This window comes from Dreissena polymorpha, chromosome 3 (assembly GCF_020536995.1).
Source record: "Dreissena polymorpha isolate Duluth1 chromosome 3, UMN_Dpol_1.0, whole genome shotgun sequence".
In the NCBI taxonomy this organism is placed as follows: Eukaryota; Metazoa; Mollusca; class Bivalvia; order Myida; family Dreissenidae; genus Dreissena; species Dreissena polymorpha.
Window position 1 is genome coordinate 112,408,039 of NC_068357.1, and position 20,274 is coordinate 112,428,312.

Consider the following 20,274-nt stretch of genomic DNA (forward strand, 5'->3'; position numbering starts at 1 on the left):
ATACTCCTTCCTAATTAGCTTACTAGACTCACGAAAGTTGGTACAAATCTCATCTGGCAATTGCAGCTATACTTGAAAGATTGTTCAATTCTTGTGTGTTCTTGAGTTGAAGGGAGGGGGGGGGCCGGAGTTCCGGGAGGAAATCCCATATGTCCGGTATAACCAAATGACCAAACTCACATACTCAAATCACAGATCAACCTCCTGCTGATAGCATAAAGTGGCAAAACCTTGTCAGAGGACATGAAATTCAACCACTGATGGTTTGGATATGGGTGTAAGATGCAGTGTAGAATAGATAGATTCTGGAATTAATCCTGCATGTGGGAGGACATGCAGTTCAATTTCCTGTTAAGAATGGGGATATGAGTTGCGAGTGTTGGGTTCAGTGCGGGAGGACATGCAAATCAAAATCTTGCTGATGGTGGGAATAAGCGTATATGGCGCAGTGTGGAAGAACATGCACCTCAACCTCCTGCTGTTTGTGGGTATATGGCATTAGGCGCAGTGTGAGGGTAAACGCAACTAAACTTTCTGATTGTGCGGATAGGGGCAATAGTAGCAGTGTGAAAGGAAATGCATCTCAACGCCATGTTTAAGGTGGTTATAATGGTGTTAGGCGCAATGTGGAAGGACATTGTAATTTGAGCTCCCACAGTTGGTGGATATATGGGCATTAGGGGAAGTGTTGAATAACATGCATCTCAATTTCTTGAAAAAAGAGTATACATTTAATTTACAAATTTCTCGTTTTAAAATTGGCCCTATTGAACTCAACTGCTGATTAACCCGTGCCATTTTAAAACATTGAACAATAAAAAAATGGATTTATTAATGAGGACATTATTTTTATTCAGTCCTTCTTTTTATTCAGATAAAGTAACATCCTGTGGCCGTGATCAAAAGAGCATGCACAAAATCACAAAACACTTACTAGATGGCCCATCTGAACACGGACTCTAGATTACACGGATATGAAACGGGACCGTTACGCCAAATATCTTGTTGTGTCTAAGTCACGTGACCGTGTCGTATCTGTCGATCTTTTATCGAAGCGCCGATGTTATACATTTGATGTACCCACTCACGTATTTTGTTAAATTATAGTTTCATTTTTAGGCCGATTTTGACAAATTATATATCATTAGAAAGCTTACGTAATGTAGTTTTCAGATATATAAATATATATTAAGTTTTTCTTCAGATTTTGGCAGCTCGGCGAGTTATAACTTTAACTTTTGCAAATATCATACCGTTTTGGAGTTTTAGAATCTAGATTTACGGTTAACATGTTCGTACTTTATACCGATTTGTAGCGTTGATATTTGGAGTTCAGTTTTAAAAATAACATCTTGCTTAGGAGAATAGAATTCTGTATATGATAGAAAAAAAAATTGGTTTAAAATTGAATGCAAGTAAGGAATGAAGGCGGAAATAAGTAGCGCGCGGTCCTAACCATCCGAACTGATGGCGAGTATGCTTTTGTTTAGATACCGGCCATTGAATTTCCATTGCCACGATTATTATATTTTTTATGGAATATATTGAAATATTTTGTTCTAGAGACATATCCATAAAGCTAAGTATTAATGAAGCTTAATAAATTTACGATTTCAGCTCTTGATTATAACACAGAAAGGGTGTTAATTTTATGATGAAACAGCGTATACAAATGTATAGCGGACCCTCTTGATATTTTTCGGCTTTGCATACTTCAAATATAATGGGTGTCAAAACATTCATCGTTTGTTGTTTATTATCAAAAAGGTAATTATGTAAAATTATATGAAAGGTTATTAACCATAAATTATCAATTAATTAAAATTATTTAAAGATTCTTGAAAATCACGGTCAACTGTCTATGCATGTATATTGAAATATCTTTATAAGTTAACAGAGTTATAAATATATAGAATTCTAAATTAAAACTCTGTATTATTTGTATTTTTCGGAAAGATTATTTAACCCCGTTGTGGTCAAATGAGAATGCTGTTTTTAATTATGTTGTTCCGTACACTACCATACACTCTTTATAGGACTACGAAATGACGGAGTTTTTTTACCGGTACCCGCTAAATACGTTAAATGTTAAGTATTAGATTTTTTAAATGTTTAAAATGTACATGTATAGGTATTAAGCACTTATAATTATTGTGATTTAGCTGGCTGACATCTATACAGTATTTAGTTTATGGCAATCTGTATGGGCAGATGACTATAAATGTTTTCAATACGCTACATATCTTATAAACGCAAAATTGAGTATTTGGCGTTACATTACTCCAAGAAATGACCACTAATACCACGAGAAGACATGGAGGTATCATAAAAAGTGTAATCTGACCAGACATTGCCACCTGTGGTTAGGGACCAATATACAAGTATAGGTCCCTGCTGTGGCGTATGACACCATAGTGTTATTTAGTATTGGTCGGCACAGTTTCTGATCATAACGAGATAATTGGTTTGTGCTGAACACAGGGGCAATAAAACCACAGATCTATCAATAAACAAGATTATTGAGATATCTTTTTTTGAACACCGCGATAAAAATGCTCAAACCATGGACTCTAGATTACACGGATAAGAAACATGGAAACATTCTCAGAATCATCACTGCTATATGTGTAATCACCTAACAATTCGTCTAAAAATAATTTATATATTTGAGTTGAAGACGATGTACTGTTGTTTAAGTCTGAATAAACTATCTGTCTGCCTGTCTAAATCCAAGCCGTCATCGTCCCGGTGAAAAAAAATCTGATTTTAAATAGTTGGACATGATGCCCTGATGTCAAAATACGAAATGACCCGCGTAACACGGACCGTGATTTTCAAGAATCTTTAATAAATTGATAATTTAAGGTAAATAACATTTCAAATAATTATACACAATTACCTTGTTGATAATAAACAGCAAACGATGAATGTTTTGACACCCATTTTATTTCAAGTATGCATGCAAAGCCGAATAATATCGAGAGGGTCCGCTATATACGCTGTTTCATCATAAATTTTACACCCTTTCTGTGTTATAAACAAGAGCTAAAATCGTTAATTTATTAAGATTCATTTATAATAAGCTTTATTGATATGTTTCGTGAACAAAATACTACAATATATTCCATAAAAAATATAATAAGATGGCAAAAGAAATTCAATGGCCGTTTTCTGAACAAAAGCATAATCGCCAAGACCGTAGCATCAGTTCAGTGCGTTAGGAACGCGCGCTACATTTTCCCGCCTTCATTCCTTAATTACTTTCGTTTTTAAACAAATTTTTTTTCTATCGTATACAGAATTCTATTCTCCTAAGCAAGATGTAATTTTTAAAACTGAACTCCAAATATAAACGCTACAAATTGGTATTAAGTACGAACATGTCAACCGTAAATCTAGATTCTAAAACTCCAAAACGGTATGATATTTGCAAAAGTTAAAGTTATAACTCGCCGGGCTGTCGAAATCAGAAGAAAAACTTAATATATATTGATATATCTGTTTACTACGTAACGTAAGCTTTCTAATGATATATAATTTGTCAAAATCGGCCGAGAAATGAAACTATAATTTAACAAAAGACGTGAGTGGGTACATCAAAATGTATAACCTCGGCGCTTCGCTGTACGCTAATCGTAAAAGATCGATAGCCACAACACGTTAAAATGCGCGGTGGTAAAACATAAAATGTGTATTTCTTGTGTTTAACTCGCTATAAATCCATTAATAACAACGGGAATATACTAAAAGTTATATTTTTTTGAAAGAGGAATTAATAAGCAACAAGATAACGTATAAACCAATAAAATCGGATGAATAGTTTTTGCATACGATTGAATTTACTACAGTAAGGGACAAATACTCGATTCATCTCCTGTCAATATACACTCCGTGATCTGAAATAGCTCTCCAGTCTGGCAAAACATCCGATGAGTTAGCACAAGATTTCAATAAGTTTTTCATAAATAAAGTTGAAGGTATCAGAAAAGATATCTCTGAACATGCCCTATCTCAAGCAAATTCAAAACATAGTAATGATAATAACCCAACAGCAGAAACATGCAGTTTTACACATTTCCGTCCGACAACTGAGGAAGAAGTTGAAAAAATCATTATGCAATCCCCAAATAAATCTTGCGAGCTTGACCCTATTCCAACTTGGCTCCTGAAAGAATGCAAAACTGAACTGCTACCAATACTGACAAAAATCGTCAATCTTTCGATGGAAACAGCAAGTGTGCCAAGATCCTTTAAAACATCTTGTATAAGACCTTTATTAAAAAAGCCCACCTTAGATAAAGAAATACTACAAAACTATCGCCCGGTTTCGAGTCTGCCATATGTTTCAAAATTATTGGAGAATGTTGTCAGCAAAAGAATAGATGAACATTTGACAGAAAACAAATTAAAATCAGAAAATCAGTCTGCATACAGGAAGTTTCACTCAACAGAAACAGCTTTATTAAAAGTTTAAAACGATGTCCTACAATCATTAGATAAGAAAAGGTCACTGTTTTTGTTATGCTGGATCTCTCTGCCGCTTTCGACACCATCGACCACATAACCCTTTTAAGCCGCCTCGAACAACAGTTCGGCTTTGCTGAACAACCACTACGGTGGGTAGCTTCCTACCTATCTGACCGCTTCCAAACGGTGAGCATTGACGGCAAGGTATCAGAACCAGTGCTGCTGACCTTCAGCGTACCCCAGGGATCTGTGTTAGGCCCAAAATTTTATACTATGTATACTAAACCTGTTGGGGAAATTTGCAAAAAAACATGGACTCGGGCATCACTTATACGCCAATGACTCGCATTTCTACCTTACCTTTGAACCCACCGATGGAGCAGCCCAAAACGAAACACTAAATTGAGTTGAAAAGTGCATCCACGATATCATCTCGTGGATGAATACAAATATGCTCAAACTTAACACCAACAAAACCGAGGGCATAGTATTTTCAAGTCAAATCAACGCCAAGTACGTAGATGGGTTAACTATTAAAGTAGGGGACTCGACAATTAAACCATCGCAATACGTACGAAATCTCGGTGCTTGGTTTGATTCAAGAATGAACATGGAACACCATATTAATGCTATAAGTAGATTATGTTTCGGTCAGATTAGGCAAATAGGTCACATCAGGCAATATCTTACACCAAATGCCACAAAATCATTGGTCAATTCACTTGTCACGTCTCGGCTAGACTATTGCAATGCACTGCTGCATGGAACACAAACATCAGCTATCAAGAAACTACAAAATGTTCAAACCGGCGCGTGTTATCACAAGAACATCCCGCTATTGTCACATTACACCGATCCTAAAAGAATTACACTGACTCCCAGTAGAAAAAAGAATCCACTTCAAAATACTTACCAAATGCGTTCAAAGCCTTAAATTGACAATCGCCTGTATATCTGAAAAACCTACTTGAAGTCTACGAACCAAGGCGAAACTTAAGATCAAAGAACGAAGCGACTTTATTAGTGATTCCAACGAAGATTAAATCCGTATCATACGGAGTGCGAAGTTTCATGTACGCTGCTCCCAAACTCGGGAACTCACTTCCATCAAACATTCGAGGTTCTTCAACACTGAATTCATTCAAAAAGGCACTGAAAACTCACCTTATGCAATATAAGCAGTGGTTTATTCAATTCATTATATAAAATTTCAATCATCATTAACTTGAATTAACCCTTTTAAAGGATGCATAATTATTTTTTGTTGTTTTACGTAGTACTTATTGTTTAAGTTTTAGATTTTATTGTTTCATTAATTGTCTTATAGAGCCGCAAGACGTGGAGAAGATCCTGTTCCTGTGGACCTTCACCACCGTGCACCGTGCAAGACGTTGACCACGTGGTTTCGGCCATGCATCGGTCGACGTCAGACCATATGGCTTCCGTCATACTAAGGTCTTTTCACGGTACCGGGCAAGACGTCGACCACGTGGCTCTTGCCATACGTCGGTCGACGTCAGACTTGATAGCTCCCGCCATACGTCGGTCTTTTCCCGGTGACGTCGACCATATGGCTTCGGCCATGCGTCGGTCGACGTCAAACCATATGGCTCCCGCCATACTTCGGTCTTTACCCGGTAACGTCACCGGTCATTTTATGACCGGTCCGTTCACCGGGCACCGGTCATTGACGGCCAGGGGACCGGTCCGGTCACCGGGTAGTCGCCCGGTGACGTCACCTGTCATATTATGACCGGTCTGTTCATCGGTCATTGACCGGTCCGGGGACAGGTCCGGTCACCGGATATTACATCACCGGTCATGTTATGACCGGACCGGTCACCGGTCATTGACCGGTCCGGGCACCGGTAATTGACCGGTCCGGGCACCGGTCATTGACCGGTCGGGTCATCAGGCACTGGTCACCGGGTATTGCCGAAAAGAAGGACTGGCAGCGGAGAGAATAAAGATACGAATCCGCTTCACGATCGGGACAATACGAGTCGATCGGCGTCGATCCTTTCGTTAAGCGATCACGCCAACGCTCGGGGAGACGCTACTCGAGGAGACCTATTCCCAGAGTCGCCTAACATTGTCTCTGCATTGCATATATAAGGGACATCGCCGCTCCTCACATAGGCGCTCTTGGACCCCCGGTCCCCTTGGCGGTCCCCCTCTTATTCCTTGACGGAATCGCAGGACTCTTTTTAGCCGATTCTACAGCCACTGGGCCTTATTTGTCTACGAACACAAGTTCGTTTAACTCTCAGGCTACAGCGTCAGGGGTTAATCTAGCCACTACGGCTACCTTTTCAGCCTCACGAGTATCTTCTACGTTGCCTAGTCGTATACCCCGGCTGCTACCCCAGATAATCCATATACATTATGGAATAGCATTATGCAGGACACTTTGCGCCTTTCATACTGATACTAGAAGTTTATGAAATACCTACATCTGGTATTCCTACTTCTGTCTCAGCCGGCTACATGCAGACCACTGGACCCGTATTCAGCAAACATTTTTAGACTTAAGTCTATGAATAAAGAAAATTCTTTAAATTAGAATATTCAAGAATTTCTTTGATTTTAAGTCAAAATCTGCAGTAAACATCTCCAGCTATATTATTCTTCATATAGAACATTTTGTTAATGACATAATGACCAGTGGAGGCCTGTATATATTCAAACACTGCACATATTTTTCTTGGTTCTAAGTATACTCTTTATTCTTAAAAGTCTAAGAATCAGTTGGTGAATACGGGCCCTGGTCTTGCAGATGGTTCGGCTGAAGCGGGCTCGGATTCTAACGTTTAGGCTGAATTTTACTATTGGGCTTCTATTTTAATCAGGTCTATGAACTTATGTTGGAGACCTTAGATTTTGACTTTTGACCATGTCCCTCCCTGTCGGCTGCACGCTCTGCAGCCACCTCACGGAACAGTTGGTCCGCTAACTTGAGCCCGGCAGTATTAGCAAAGAGACGTCTCGCGTCGACCTCCGCCTTTCAATTGGATCTACTACAATGTCTGTTCTCCAGTCACTGGAACCCCAACATATAACCTTCTACATTACCATGGAAAAGTTCTTAGGACCTGACTGATCTTAATCCATAAATGGCGGTAAAAGCTACAAGTCCCCGGTACCCGACCCGACTACTGGTTTGGACCTATCCAAACTGCCGGGTCTGGATTCTGATATTTACAAGCTTTCTCTTATAATGCCATTTTTCTACCCCTATCTTAGTTCAATAGTCCATGTTGGAGTATTGGGAACTGAGAGATCGCCGATTCATAGGTTTAGCTAACCAGCTAAAACTCATGCCGACCACAATCTTGTAGATGGCCTGAGAGTTATTGGACGCAGTGTTTATCATATATGCTGCGTCTTCTATGCCTAGAACCCGGAGGGACCTCACATCTCTTCCCTGCCTCATAATTTCATGTTGGAACCAGGCGCGAATTCGATCATAAATGTTCCCTTCACAGCAGTTTCCCTTTTTTGGAGGCAGGATACAGGCGGCATTACGGCTGACCGGGAAGACCAGATCTTTGCTTCTTTAACGAGAAACAACTCTGGACAGTGCTAAGGGGCTTTTAAGCGTCCATTTTCTAAGCCCCCGGCAGCCCCGACAGCCAAGAATGCTAAAAAGAACAATCTTTTCTCTAAAAAGGCCTTCTAATCCACATCCGGCCCCTAACAGGCCGTCTTCCTATAACAGGCCATCTTCCTCTCAGAAGTCGTCTGATAAAGATTATTGGATTAGGACAAACCAAGCCGGATCAGAAGACTATCAAGCCTCGACCAGAAAGAGCGGACCTCCTTAAGGTCAGCCCTTGGGATTCCCCCTCTCACAACCGCCACCACCTCCGGCGCCAAATAACTTCGGACGCGTGGGTTCATTCTTTTGTTTAAAAAGGCATGCACCTTCTCCATACGTCTGGTATATCCGCATCCACATATTGCATATTCCATTCTCGGACTCTTGGAATAACAGGTGGTAGAAACGGTTCAAGACACTTATTCTCCAGGTTTTTACAGTCGCCTTTTCTTGGTTCAAGAAAAACGGCTACTAGAGACTGGTCATAGACTTAAAAGTGCTCAACACTTTTCTAGTCACCGACTTTCAAGTCAGATCGGAGTGGAGAAAGTTTGGCTTACCGCGACTTTCCCTACCCGTCCTTGACCACGTGACTCCGGCCGCCGGTCGGTCTTTTGCCGGTCCGGTCACCGGTCTTTCTGCTGGGACGTCTTTTTCTACGTCCTCTTCAGCACTATCGCCCATCTTGTTGGAATTGATCTCAGGACAATCTGCTTACACAGATTCTCATCCTTTCGTCTTTTAATTCCCCATGTTTATTGGTGGCTATGAGACTCTCTTGGCAGGAGTGCCGCTTCTTCCACCACAACCTTTCTTACATCTCATACGGATGCGAGCAGAGAAGGTTGGGGGCGCTTACCTGGAACCACTCTGCCTGATAATCTCATGTAGGTGGTCTCCTCAAGAGTATCACCTGCAATCAACATTCTCGGAAAGCGAGCAGTCTTTCTAGCTGTTTCTCGTATATCAGTCGTGGTTTACATCAAAGCACAAGGGTGAACACATTCGCACTCCCTGTATCTGGAAACCAGGAACTTACTCGTTCTTTGCAAGAACCTCAACATTTATCTCGTCCTAACACTCACCATGTCGTCTCAACGCCCTGTCGAACGGTTTGTCTTGCAAACACCAGTTTCTTCCATCAGATTGGACACTTCGTCAGGAAGTGACCAACCAGATTTTTCTCACGTTCGGTTATCCACTGGTCGACCTGGTTGCGACCGGAGACAACCACAAACTTCCCCTGTACGTGAATCCAGTTTTCGATTCAGCAGCGTGGGCGATTGTCACGCTTTCGTACGCTTGAGACCAATTGGACGCTAACGCCTATATCTGAAGCATTCAATTCTCCTTTTATTGGAGAATTCACGGTGAGCTCTTGCCAGATCGTCCTGGTCGACCCTTGTTGGGCCAGGAGATTCTAGTTCAACGACATTCTCAGTCTCCTGTACGACTGTTCAAGGAAACTTCCTCACAGGTCAGATCTCCTATCTTAGAGAGACAGATTTCATACTTATCCAGACATGTTTCACTACACGTCTGGCCATTATTTGGCTATTCCTACAGAAGAACGTTTTTCTGATAGGGCTACAACCCTCGTTGCCTCTGCAAGGAGAAAGTCCACCAGAACAATCTACGATGCTCTGCGGAAGCTTTTCTCTGACTGGTGTATTCGTGGACAATTGATCCCCTCGATCACTCTGCTAGAAGCATAGTGGATTGTTTTCATCTATCTCTTTGATGATTTATCTCCATCAAAGGATACATACTATGCTTTCGCATACCTGGGCTTTTCGGAAGTCATCACAAGTCTGTGCTGACCTAGCTTTTTCGGAACTGTTTCGAACCATGGAACTTCAACGCCCGTTTCTCGTTCCCTTACCCCTACAGGGGGTTTGGCTTGTGTTCTTTGGTCGCTTACTTAGGCTTTCTATGAACCCCTTCATCAGGCGTCTTTACAGTTCCTAACCTGGAAGACCATTTTCCTTCTTACTATGTCTTCAGCCAAACGGAGAAGTGAAATTCATGATTTTTCTGTCGAAGACGGCCATTTTCATTTTGATCCGATGGCTCAGTCAATTTGTTGAGTCAGCCAGGATTCCTTGATTAGTATCAACTCCCCTCTTTGGCTTCTAACCCTTCAAGGCCAAAGTCTTTCTAGAACTTGTGGACATGAAGATGAAGATAGACTCTTTTGCCCAGTCAGGGCTTTGAAGTTCTTCTTCAGCAGAGTTAAGTCCATTCGAGGTTCTCGCAAGAGACTCTTCATTCCCTTTAAAAAAAAGGTGGGCGAGCGATGTGTCTGCGGCGTCTATTTCTCGTTGGGTAGCCTCGATTAAGAAAGGCTTACTCTTCTCTCTCATCTAGGGATTCATCCCTTGTATAAGAGCAGACCGCATGAATTACGAGCTCTGTCAACTTCGTATGCGTATTTTTATCACACCCCACTCTCTCTCTCTGACGTGCTCGATGATGCTTTCTGGAGGAATCCTACCACCTTTTATCTTCGTTCTCTTGAGTGCCAACAAGACAACTTGTACTTATTGGGTCCCCTTGTGGTTTCACAAACGGTAGTGTCTGCCACGACATAGACATACTTACTCTTAGCTGAGAAGTCAAGTCAATACCGTACTAACGAAGATTAGCTGATAACCCTGAAAATGGGTTCTGCTATTATTAGCTGATAACCCTGGATATGGGTTCTGCTGTGATGGGGATTGGGAAGCTATACGCGAAACTTCCCGCCGCAGCTGCAAATTCAGCTATTAGATAGCAGGTAACGTATTTATTACATTAAAACATTTTTTTAAGTAAAATTTATTCTAATTATTGAATACTTACCTGCTATCGGTGGTTCCCACCTCCTACCCCGCTCTTCACATAATAGTGTTGTATATATTGAAAGAAGATTGAGGTTTTATGGGATTTCTTCAGCCTAGGTTACATTACACTATGTTCCGACCAAGTCAAATTTAAGTATATTGATGGTGGCTCCCAGCTCCAGAAATTTGCCGGATGAATAAACCCACCTTGGAAGGTAGTAGCTATTAGATAGCAGGTAAGTATTAAATAACTATAATACATTTTTACTTAAATAATTTGTATTAGATACACAGTTGAGCAAATTTTATTGGTATAACCTGTATTTTATATCGTTTTGAAGATCTACTAACGCTGAGTAAGGGTTTAAACCCATCATCTTTTTTTCGCGTTTAGGCACCATGCAGTGCTTCTGTCCGGCCTTCTGAAATGAACTGTTTATTAAGTGCAAGTTGACAATGTTTAGTTGTCTATTCGTGTTCATTTATATGTCACCGGACATACATTTGTATCGTAGAATAACGTGTAGATATGTATTATTTATTTTACGATTCTTTGTTAAGGTAACGGCATTCTTAATTGAGTATAGTTATCGTATTACTAGACCTGTAGAAGTTACCTTTAGTTATTTTACACGATTACAACTAGAAATTAGTTCAAATCCCCATGTTCACGTTAACTAATGCTCACAAATTACTCGTGCATCATCACATACACCAGTTCTGAGTTGCTTTTATAGTTAACCTATCAAATAGCTGATATTTAAATGTTTTAACCAATTAAATGTGTCGTTGCGACATGGAGGTGACAAAAAGGCGCATTTTAGATCATTCTGTGATCAGCTATTTGACAGTGAACGCTAATAAATATATCTTTAAAATATATTTGGTTCGTTACAGGTAAATATCTTTATCGTTATTTATAAGATTACTTTTCACAAATAACTGTTAAATATTTGGTATTTCATTTTGCTTATGTATGTGCGTGTTTTGTCTAATATATAATATTATATTGTTTATTAAATATTATATTGTATTGCTATTTTAATGTTGTAATGTTTTACTTTGCTCACCATATTTGTTGGTAAAACATATATGTTGGTAAAACATATATGTTGGTAAACCATATCTGTTGGTAAAACATATCTGTTTGTAAACCATTTATTGTATTGTAATGATTGTTAACCATAATATTTATGATCATTCTGTGATCAGCTTTTTGACAGTGAACGCTTATAAATATATCTTTAAAATATATTTGGTTCATTACAGGGTTGTTTTTATAACCACCCTGGGTATCACGTTTGGGGAATTGGCTGCAACCCACCGCCAATAGATGCCTAAAAACCCATACGGTGACATGTATTAACTGGCCAGTCATCGGTCATATGGATGATGCAGACTTTACACGCAAATTAACATAAGATGTTATAATTTAAAAACGTTTCTATAAATTATTGTATATCAACCGTAGTTTCATAATTGCAGCCTTTTAGTGAGCGTTATGCACGCTATAACGAATATGTATTAAATGGAATATTAAATACATTTTTCATTTGAACCTCTTCAACTTAAAATATGTACGATTGTCATAGCATATAGCAAACCGGAGATAAACATTTATTATGGTATTTAGTTTTTGTACAATGTATATAAATGTTGAACAGAAACTTTCATCCAACAACGGGAGCGCCGTTGGTCCTTCTGTAGTAATACAGCGGCGCGCCTTTCCCCTCGCTCATCGTGTAATATCCGGCCGCCTGGGAATCGAAGCACACCGCCTCCCCTTGGCGTTCTGGTGTGTACGGAAGTGCCAGCGGTGCTGACGTCATGTGCTTGTAATAATCGCCGTCGGGGACGTACCAGTAGTACACATGTCCGTACGTCTTCAACAGAACCTGGAACATGGAAGTTTCCATTTGGTGTGTTTTTTCTTTTTCACAGCAGTTGGCGTATTCTATTTTTGTTTTGGGATAACCTGTCTAATGTCGTCCATATGTATAAAAAATTGCTTTTACGATGTTGGTTCTGAGTTTGCGGAGATAAATTTAAAAGTATGCATTTTACTCAACGCATAAAAAAGAAACGAGCGCTATCATATTATTTAAACGTACCACTTACATTTGTGTTTTTTTTTATGCCCTCGGATTGAAAGATCGGAGGTATATTGTTTTTGGCCTGTCTGTCTGTCTGTCTGTCTGTCTGTCTGTCTGTCTGTCTGTCTGTCTGTCTGTCTGTCTGTCTGTCTGTCTGTCTGTCTGTCATTCATTCATTCATTGTGTGTGTCCCAAAACTTTAACCTTGGTTAAAGTTTGATAACTTTTGCAATATTAAAGATAGCAACTTCATATTTGGCATGCATGTGCATCTCAAGGTGCTGCACATTTTGAGAAGTGAAAAATCAAGGTCAAGGTCATCCTTCAAGGTCAAAGGTCAAATATTATTGTATTTTTCTTTCCTTTCCTAAAACTTTAACCTTCATTAAAGTTTGGCCATTTCTTATTGAATATTGAAGATAGCAACTTGATATTTGGCAAGCATGTGTATCTCATGGAGCTTCACATTCTGAGTGGCGAAAGGTCAAGGTCAAGGTAATCCTTCAAGGTCAACGGTCAAATTTATGGCTTCAAAGCAGCGCAATAGAGGGCATTGTGTTTCTGACAAACGCATCTCTTGTTTCGTTGTGTTTTTTTCATTTTATTTAAACACATTCTTGAAAAATCATTTTCTTTCTTTTATTGAAATGCTGTCGTTTCAATATCCTGAGAAGAACAAGTGTCTTCCGATGAGATCTGAACAACGCTGCTAAAGTGGGGATAGAACACTGAACTGAAGCAAGATATTTTGATTTAAAAAAGCGTTTGACAAATGCTTGCTGAAAACGAACTACCTAGAATATCTGGCCTGCTAACATCACGTCTTCGTTTTTAACCCCCCCCCCCCCTAAAAAAACAACAACACGTAACTTACTTCGTGTCCGTCAGGTGAGATGTCGCCACCTACAGGGTCGTAGCTCCCTGTCGTCACTGGCAGGTGCACTCCTTCGTTCACAAAAACCCGGTGATTGGTTCCCCACGCGCTGTGCGGCAGGTGCACGAGTTTCGGGTGGTTTCCTGCGCTGACCTTTGACACGACGTATACTTCGCCGTGGTTGTCCACCATGACGGTTTCGCAGTCGTGTTGGTCCCAGCTGAGAGTAAATGTATACATAAGCGACGTATTCTGGGAAAACTGGGCTTAATACATGTGAGTAAACTGTCGTTTCAGATTTTACTCTTTTATGGTATTTATCGTTAAAAGTAAGTATCTTTATTCTAGTTTAGGCGGAAAGTGTTTACCATTCGGATTGCAGATGAATTAAGCCTAGTGTTCCCAGCAAGAGGCTCATTTGTTGGAATAATGTTCTTTTCCCATGTATGGTGGTTGATTTCTACCATATTGTTATATCGCCTTTTTGTCGTTCTGATGGGTATATTAGCCGTTATTTCGTGTTGGCCAGAAAGATATGGTAGAAATCAGTCACCGTATCCATTTGATGCGACTGCTTCTTATGATATGGTATGAACAAACAAAAAAAAAATATATATATATATATATATATATATATATATATATATATATATATATATATATATATATATATATATATATATATATATATATATATATATATATATATATATATATTCTGCGATAAACGTTAAAACAATAGTAAATAGCATACTTTATCTGTATCAAAAAGACTTTTCGGTTTGTATTGTATCAGTTGAACTGATCATTCGTAACCCAAATACACTTGGAATAAACAAAATTCGACACCTAAATTCCAATTTGGACTCCAAATGCACGTGCATCGTTCCTCCGTTTCCATGGATAAGATCATCCGTCGGCTCCCGGATCTTGTAGATGGTGTTCGCGTCCCCGCCCGCGTTGCCGCCGGTGTCGGCGACGTAGATGCAGTGACCGGAAGTTCCGTCACACGGTCCGCAGGCGATGTCCTCCCAATCAAGCGCATGCGCACCATCGATCTCGATGGTCATGAGACGCCGTCCCGTGCTAGTGCTGAAACGATTAGGTCTTTCTCTCAGATAATAGAAAACCCCAAATTAACGTTACTTTCTACTATTTTGAAAATTGTATACGTTTCAATTTTGTAAATAAAGTGCTAAAGATTAAATATAGTTATTAACATTTGCAAACATTGCGTGAACTGGAGGTCACCTCATGGCGAAGATTCTGTTCCTGTCGCCGGAATCATTGTGCGTGTACAGAACACCGGCATGTATCCGGCTCGCGCACAGACCGGAAGCCTCGATGATAGTGTTGCTACTAATGTGGGCGACCACTGATCCCCCGCTAAACGTGGGAGCTGCAATGGGACGCAATAGTGCTGATCTTACGTTCTCCATTTAACTATTGTGTACTCGTATCAGGTAAGAAAAAGTTATTTGAAAAAAGAATCAGAAGCTAGGTATGTTGTTTTACAAAACTTAAGATGTGTTGCTGCGTAAATCAAATATGCCAGTCATAAACGGTGATTAAACCATGCTCACTGTATGTAGATTGTAGTCATACAAACATGCTTCCTGTATCGCAGAATGGTGGAACAAGTAACAGAAATATGGTTACTGTTTTGTAGAATTGTGATAACACTGTTGAATACTTATCTAAACACGCTGACGCAATCGCAGTTTATTGGATGAAGTCTTTAAAAAACGGCGACGAAGTCTCATAGATAAAGTATTGTAAATATTTATCGTATGGCGCTAATTATAACAAACACGATTACTATATCGGAGATGTGTAAATAGAATTGAGTCGTGCTCTGTGAAATGGGGGTTTAATGCATGTGCGTAAAGTGTCGACACTTTACGCCTAAACTTAACTTTTGGTAAGAAGAGACTTTCTTGAAACGAAAAATATCCTACAAGTGGAAAGTGTCGTCCCAGATGAGCCTGTGCGAACTGCACATGCATTTAACCCCTCGTTTCACAGGGCACGGTATTATTATATGAGTGGTATTAGAGGTGATAGATGTGCTGTTTCGCAAAATGGCGCTTACAGAAACACAAATATGCTTAGTTTATCGCGTTAAAACAGGGACAATAAATGGATGAAAGAATGTCGTTTAAGTAACGAAAATACAGTATCGCATAATGGGGTAAAAAGAATATGCTTACTGTATCGCTTGACAGGACTTGCCCAACTCCCGGCTAGGGTGACACACGCGGCTACGAGTAGCTTGAAATCCATGACGGTCACGACTTATGCAACCTTCGTATATAATCGTAGTCGCCGTGTGTTTAATACTTAGTCTAGTTTAGGTCTTTATAAATGTCTTATCTTAATGAATGGCACCGATTCTAACCTAGAGTTCATACGGACAGATGTTTTGTCTCAACTGGTATGTGACACAAAAGCGACCACGACGAATTTAGACACCGTTTTCTTACAAGGGCGTTTATCGGTTTTACCAATTGATGTTCAAAATGTCTCCTAGATAATGATTTAAGTCGCGTTCTGAGAATACTGGGCATAATGCATGTGCGTAAAGTGTCGTCCCAGATTAGCCTGTGCAGTCCGCACAGGCTTATCAGGGACGACACTTTCCACTTTTTTGACATTTTACGTTTCAATGAAGTCTCTTCTTAGCAAAAATCCAATTTAGGCGGAAAGTGTCTTCCCTGATTAGCCTCTGCGGAATTCACAGGCTAATCTGGGACGATACTTTTCGCACATGCATTATGTCCATTTTTCTCAGAACGCGACTCATTTGTTTTGTGTGAATTGTTTAACGAGCATTGGCGTACTAGTTGTGCAATTAGTTAAGTAGTATTTGAATTCCGATGCTGGTTTTTAAACTATACACTGGATTTTGTAAACTGGAGATAACTGTAAACGATTGTAATAACAAGTACTGCCCTTTGGTATAGAAGTAGGATTAGTGAACCTTTTTTTTAGTGGAGTCGCGACGCATTTTTTTCCTCATTTAAACGAAACCGTACCTGGTTTAATGTCTCACTTATTCACTATTACGAAAGATGATCTAAAGGACCAAGTGTGAAGTTAAACAATAACCGGTTTAAACCCCAAACACGGATTCTAGATTACACGGATAAGAAACGGGACCGTTACGCCAAATATCTTGTTGTGTCTAAGTCACGTGACCGTGTCGTAACTATCGATCTTTTATCGAAGAGCCGAGGTTATAAATTTGATGTACCCACTCACGTATTTTGTTAAATTATAGTTTCATTTCTAGGCCGATTTTGACAAATTATATATCATAAGAAAGCTTACGTAACGTAGTTTTCAGATATATCAATATATATTAAGTTTTTCTTCTGATTTCGGCAGCCCGGCGAGTTATAACTTTAACTTTTGCAAATAACATACCGTTTTGGAGTTTTAGAATCTAGATTTACGGTTGACATGTTCGTACTTTATACCGATTTGTAGCGTTTATATTTGGAGTTCAGTTTTAAAAATAACATCTTGCTTAGGAGAATAGAATTCTGTATACGATAGAAAAAAAAATTGTTTAAAAACGAAAGTAATTAAGGAATGAAGGCGGGAAAATGTAGCGCGCGTTCCTAACGCACTGAACTGATGCTACGGTCTTGGCGATTATGCTTTTGTTTAGATACCGGCCATTGAATTTCCTTTGCCATGATTATTATATTTTTTATGAAATATATTGAAATATTTTGTTCTAGAGACATATCCATAAAGCTAAGTATTAATGAAGCTTAATAAATTTACGATTTCAGCTCTTGATTATAACACAGAAAGGGTGTTAATTTTATGATGAAACAGCGTATACAAATGTTTAGCGGACCCTCTTGATATTTTTCGGCTTTGCATACTTCAAATATAATGGGTGTCAAAACATTCATCGTTTGTTGTTTATTATCAAAAAGGTCATTATGTAAAATTATATGAAAGGTTATTAACCATAAATTATCAATTAATTAAAATTATTTAAAGATTCTTGAAAATCACGGTCAACTGTCTTTGCATGTATATTGAAATATCTTTATAAGTTAACAGAGTTATAAAAATAAAGAATTCTAAATTAAAACTCTGTATTATTTGTATTTTTCGAAAAGATTATTTAACCCCGTTGTGGTCAAATGAGAATGCTGTTTTTAATTATGTTGTTCCGTACACTACCATACACTCTTTATAGGACTACGAAATGACGGAGTTTTTTTACCGGTACCCGCTAAATACGTTAAATGTTAAGTATTAGATTTTTTAAATGTTTAAAATGTACATGTATAGGTATTAAGCACGTATAATTATTGTGATTTAGCTGGCTGACATCTATACAGTATTTAGTTTATGGCAATCTGTATGGGCAGATGACTATAAATGTTTGCAATACGCTACATATCTTATAAACGCAAAATTGAGTATTTGGCGTTACATTACTCCAAGAAATGACCACTAATATCACGAGAAGACATGGAGGTATCATAAAAAGTGTAATCTGACCAGACATTGCCACCTGTGGTTAAGGACCAATATACAAGTATAGGTCCCTGCTGTGGCGTATGACACCATAGTGTTATTTAGTATTGGTCGGCACAGTATCTGATCATAACGAGATAATTGGTTTGTGCTGAACACAGGGGCAATAAAACCACAGATCTATCAATAAACAAGATTATTGAGATATCTTTTTTGAACACCGCGATAAAAATGCTCAAACCATGGACTCTAGATTACACGGATAAGAAACATGGCAACATTCTCAGAATCATCACTGCTATATGTGTAATCACCTAACAATTCGTCTAAAAATAATTTATATATTTGAGTTGAAGACGATGTACTATTGTTTAAGTCTGCATAAACAATCTGTCTGCCTGTCTAAATCCAAGCCGTCATCGTCCCGGTGAAAAAACTCTGATTTTCAATAGTTGGACATGATGCCCTGATGTCAAAATACGAAATGACCCGCGTAACACGGACCGTGATTTTCAAGAATCTTTAATAAATTGATAATTTAAGGTAAATAACATTTCAAATAATTATACATAATTACCTTGTTGATAATAAACAGAAAACGATGAATGTTTGTGACACCCATTTTATTTCAAGTATGCATGCAAAGCCGAATAATATCGAGAGGGTCCGCTATATACGCTGTTTCATCATAAATTTTACACCCTTTCTGTGTTATAAACAAGAGCTGAAATCGTTAATTTATTAAGATTCATTTATAATAAGCTTTTTTGATATGTTTCGTGAACAAAACACTACAATATATTCCATAAAAAATATAATAAGATGGCAAAAGAAATTCAATGGCCGGTTTCTAAACAAAAGCATAATCGCCAAGACCGTAGCATCAGTTCAGTGCGTTAGGAACGCGCGCTACATTTTCCCGCCTTCATTCCTTAATTACTTTCGTTTTTAAACAAATTTTTTTTCTATCGTATACAGAATTCTATTCTCCTAAGCAAGATGTAATTTTTAAAACTGAACTCAAAATATAAACGCTACAAATTGGTATTTAGTACGAACATGTCAACCGTAAATCTAGATTCTAAAACTCCAAAACGGTATGATATTTGCAAAAGCTAAAGTTATAACTCGCCGGGCTGTCGAAATCAGAAGAAAAACTTAATATATATTGATATATCTGTTTACTACGTAACGTAAGCTTTCTAATGATATATAATTTGTCAAAATCGGCCGAGAAATGAAACTATAATTTAACAAAAGACGTGAGTGGGTACATCAAAATTTATAACCTCGGCGCTTCGCTGTACGCTAATCGTAAAAGATCGATAGCCACAACACGTTAAAACGCGCGGTGGTAAAACATAAAATGTGTATTTCTTGTGTTTAACTCGCTATAAATCCATTAATAACAACGGGAATATACTAAAAGTTATATTTTTTTGAAAGAGGAATTAATAAGCAACAAGATAACGTATAAACCAATAAAATCGGATGAATAGTTTTTGCATAAGATTGAATTTACTACAGTAAGGGTCAAATACTCGATTCATCTCCTGTCAATATACACTCCGTGCCCCAAATGAGCGTTCCAAGGCGGTAAATTCAATTTCATTCATGTGTGTTTGTTTTGATCGTGTACTTTTGTACCACATCTAATTGTTGGGCAATGAATCACTTACCATGAATAACGGACCTCGAAGTAATATTACGATTTATCTTCTGCTATAGAAAGTGGATCTTCACTTTGATCATAAAATTAGATACCAGATACAATGTCTCGTTGTTGAAATGATACGAGAAAATACTACTTTTTTCTTAAAGGCTTTTGTGAACTTATGACGATATATGTTCGCCTGCAATTTCTAGAATTCAACACTTCCCTTAATTGCATTTCAATAAATCAACACGTCTTTGATG

The 20,274-nt window shown here is 38.6% G+C and overlaps 1 protein-coding gene across 1 annotated transcript; it reads right to left on the reverse strand.

Annotated features, from left to right (window-relative positions):
• Positions 1–12,488: 12,488 nt before the first annotated feature.
• LOC127871057 (uncharacterized) lies at positions 12,489–16,228 on the reverse strand. The gene is made up of 5 exons (XM_052413684.1): positions 16,065–16,228; positions 15,106–15,253; positions 14,704–14,946; positions 13,855–14,074; positions 12,489–12,782 (listed from the first exon to the last, which is right to left on the reverse strand). Exons 1-5 carry the CDS (start codon positions 16,135–16,137, stop codon positions 12,558–12,560), a joined length of 909 nt encoding a protein of 302 aa, XP_052269644.1. The 5' UTR covers positions 16,138–16,228; the 3' UTR covers positions 12,489–12,557.
• Between the last annotated feature and the right edge of the window lie 4,046 nt (positions 16,229–20,274).

What these genes read in the sequence shown, in the direction of transcription:
- LOC127871057 (XM_052413684.1), bottom strand. Translation starts at nt 16,137, where the DNA reads ATGGATTTCAAGCTACTCGTAGCCGCGTGTGTCACCCTAGCCGGGAGT. An exon ending in AACAGAATCTTCGCCATGAG is followed by an intron (nt 14,947 to 15,105) that starts GTGACCTCCAGT and finishes TAATCGTTTCAG; the next exon opens with CACTAGCACGGGACGGCGTC. An exon ending in GAGTCCAAATTGGAATTTAG is followed by an intron (nt 14,075 to 14,703) that starts GTGTCGAATTTT and finishes ATTTACTCTCAG; the next exon opens with CTGGGACCAACACGACTGCG.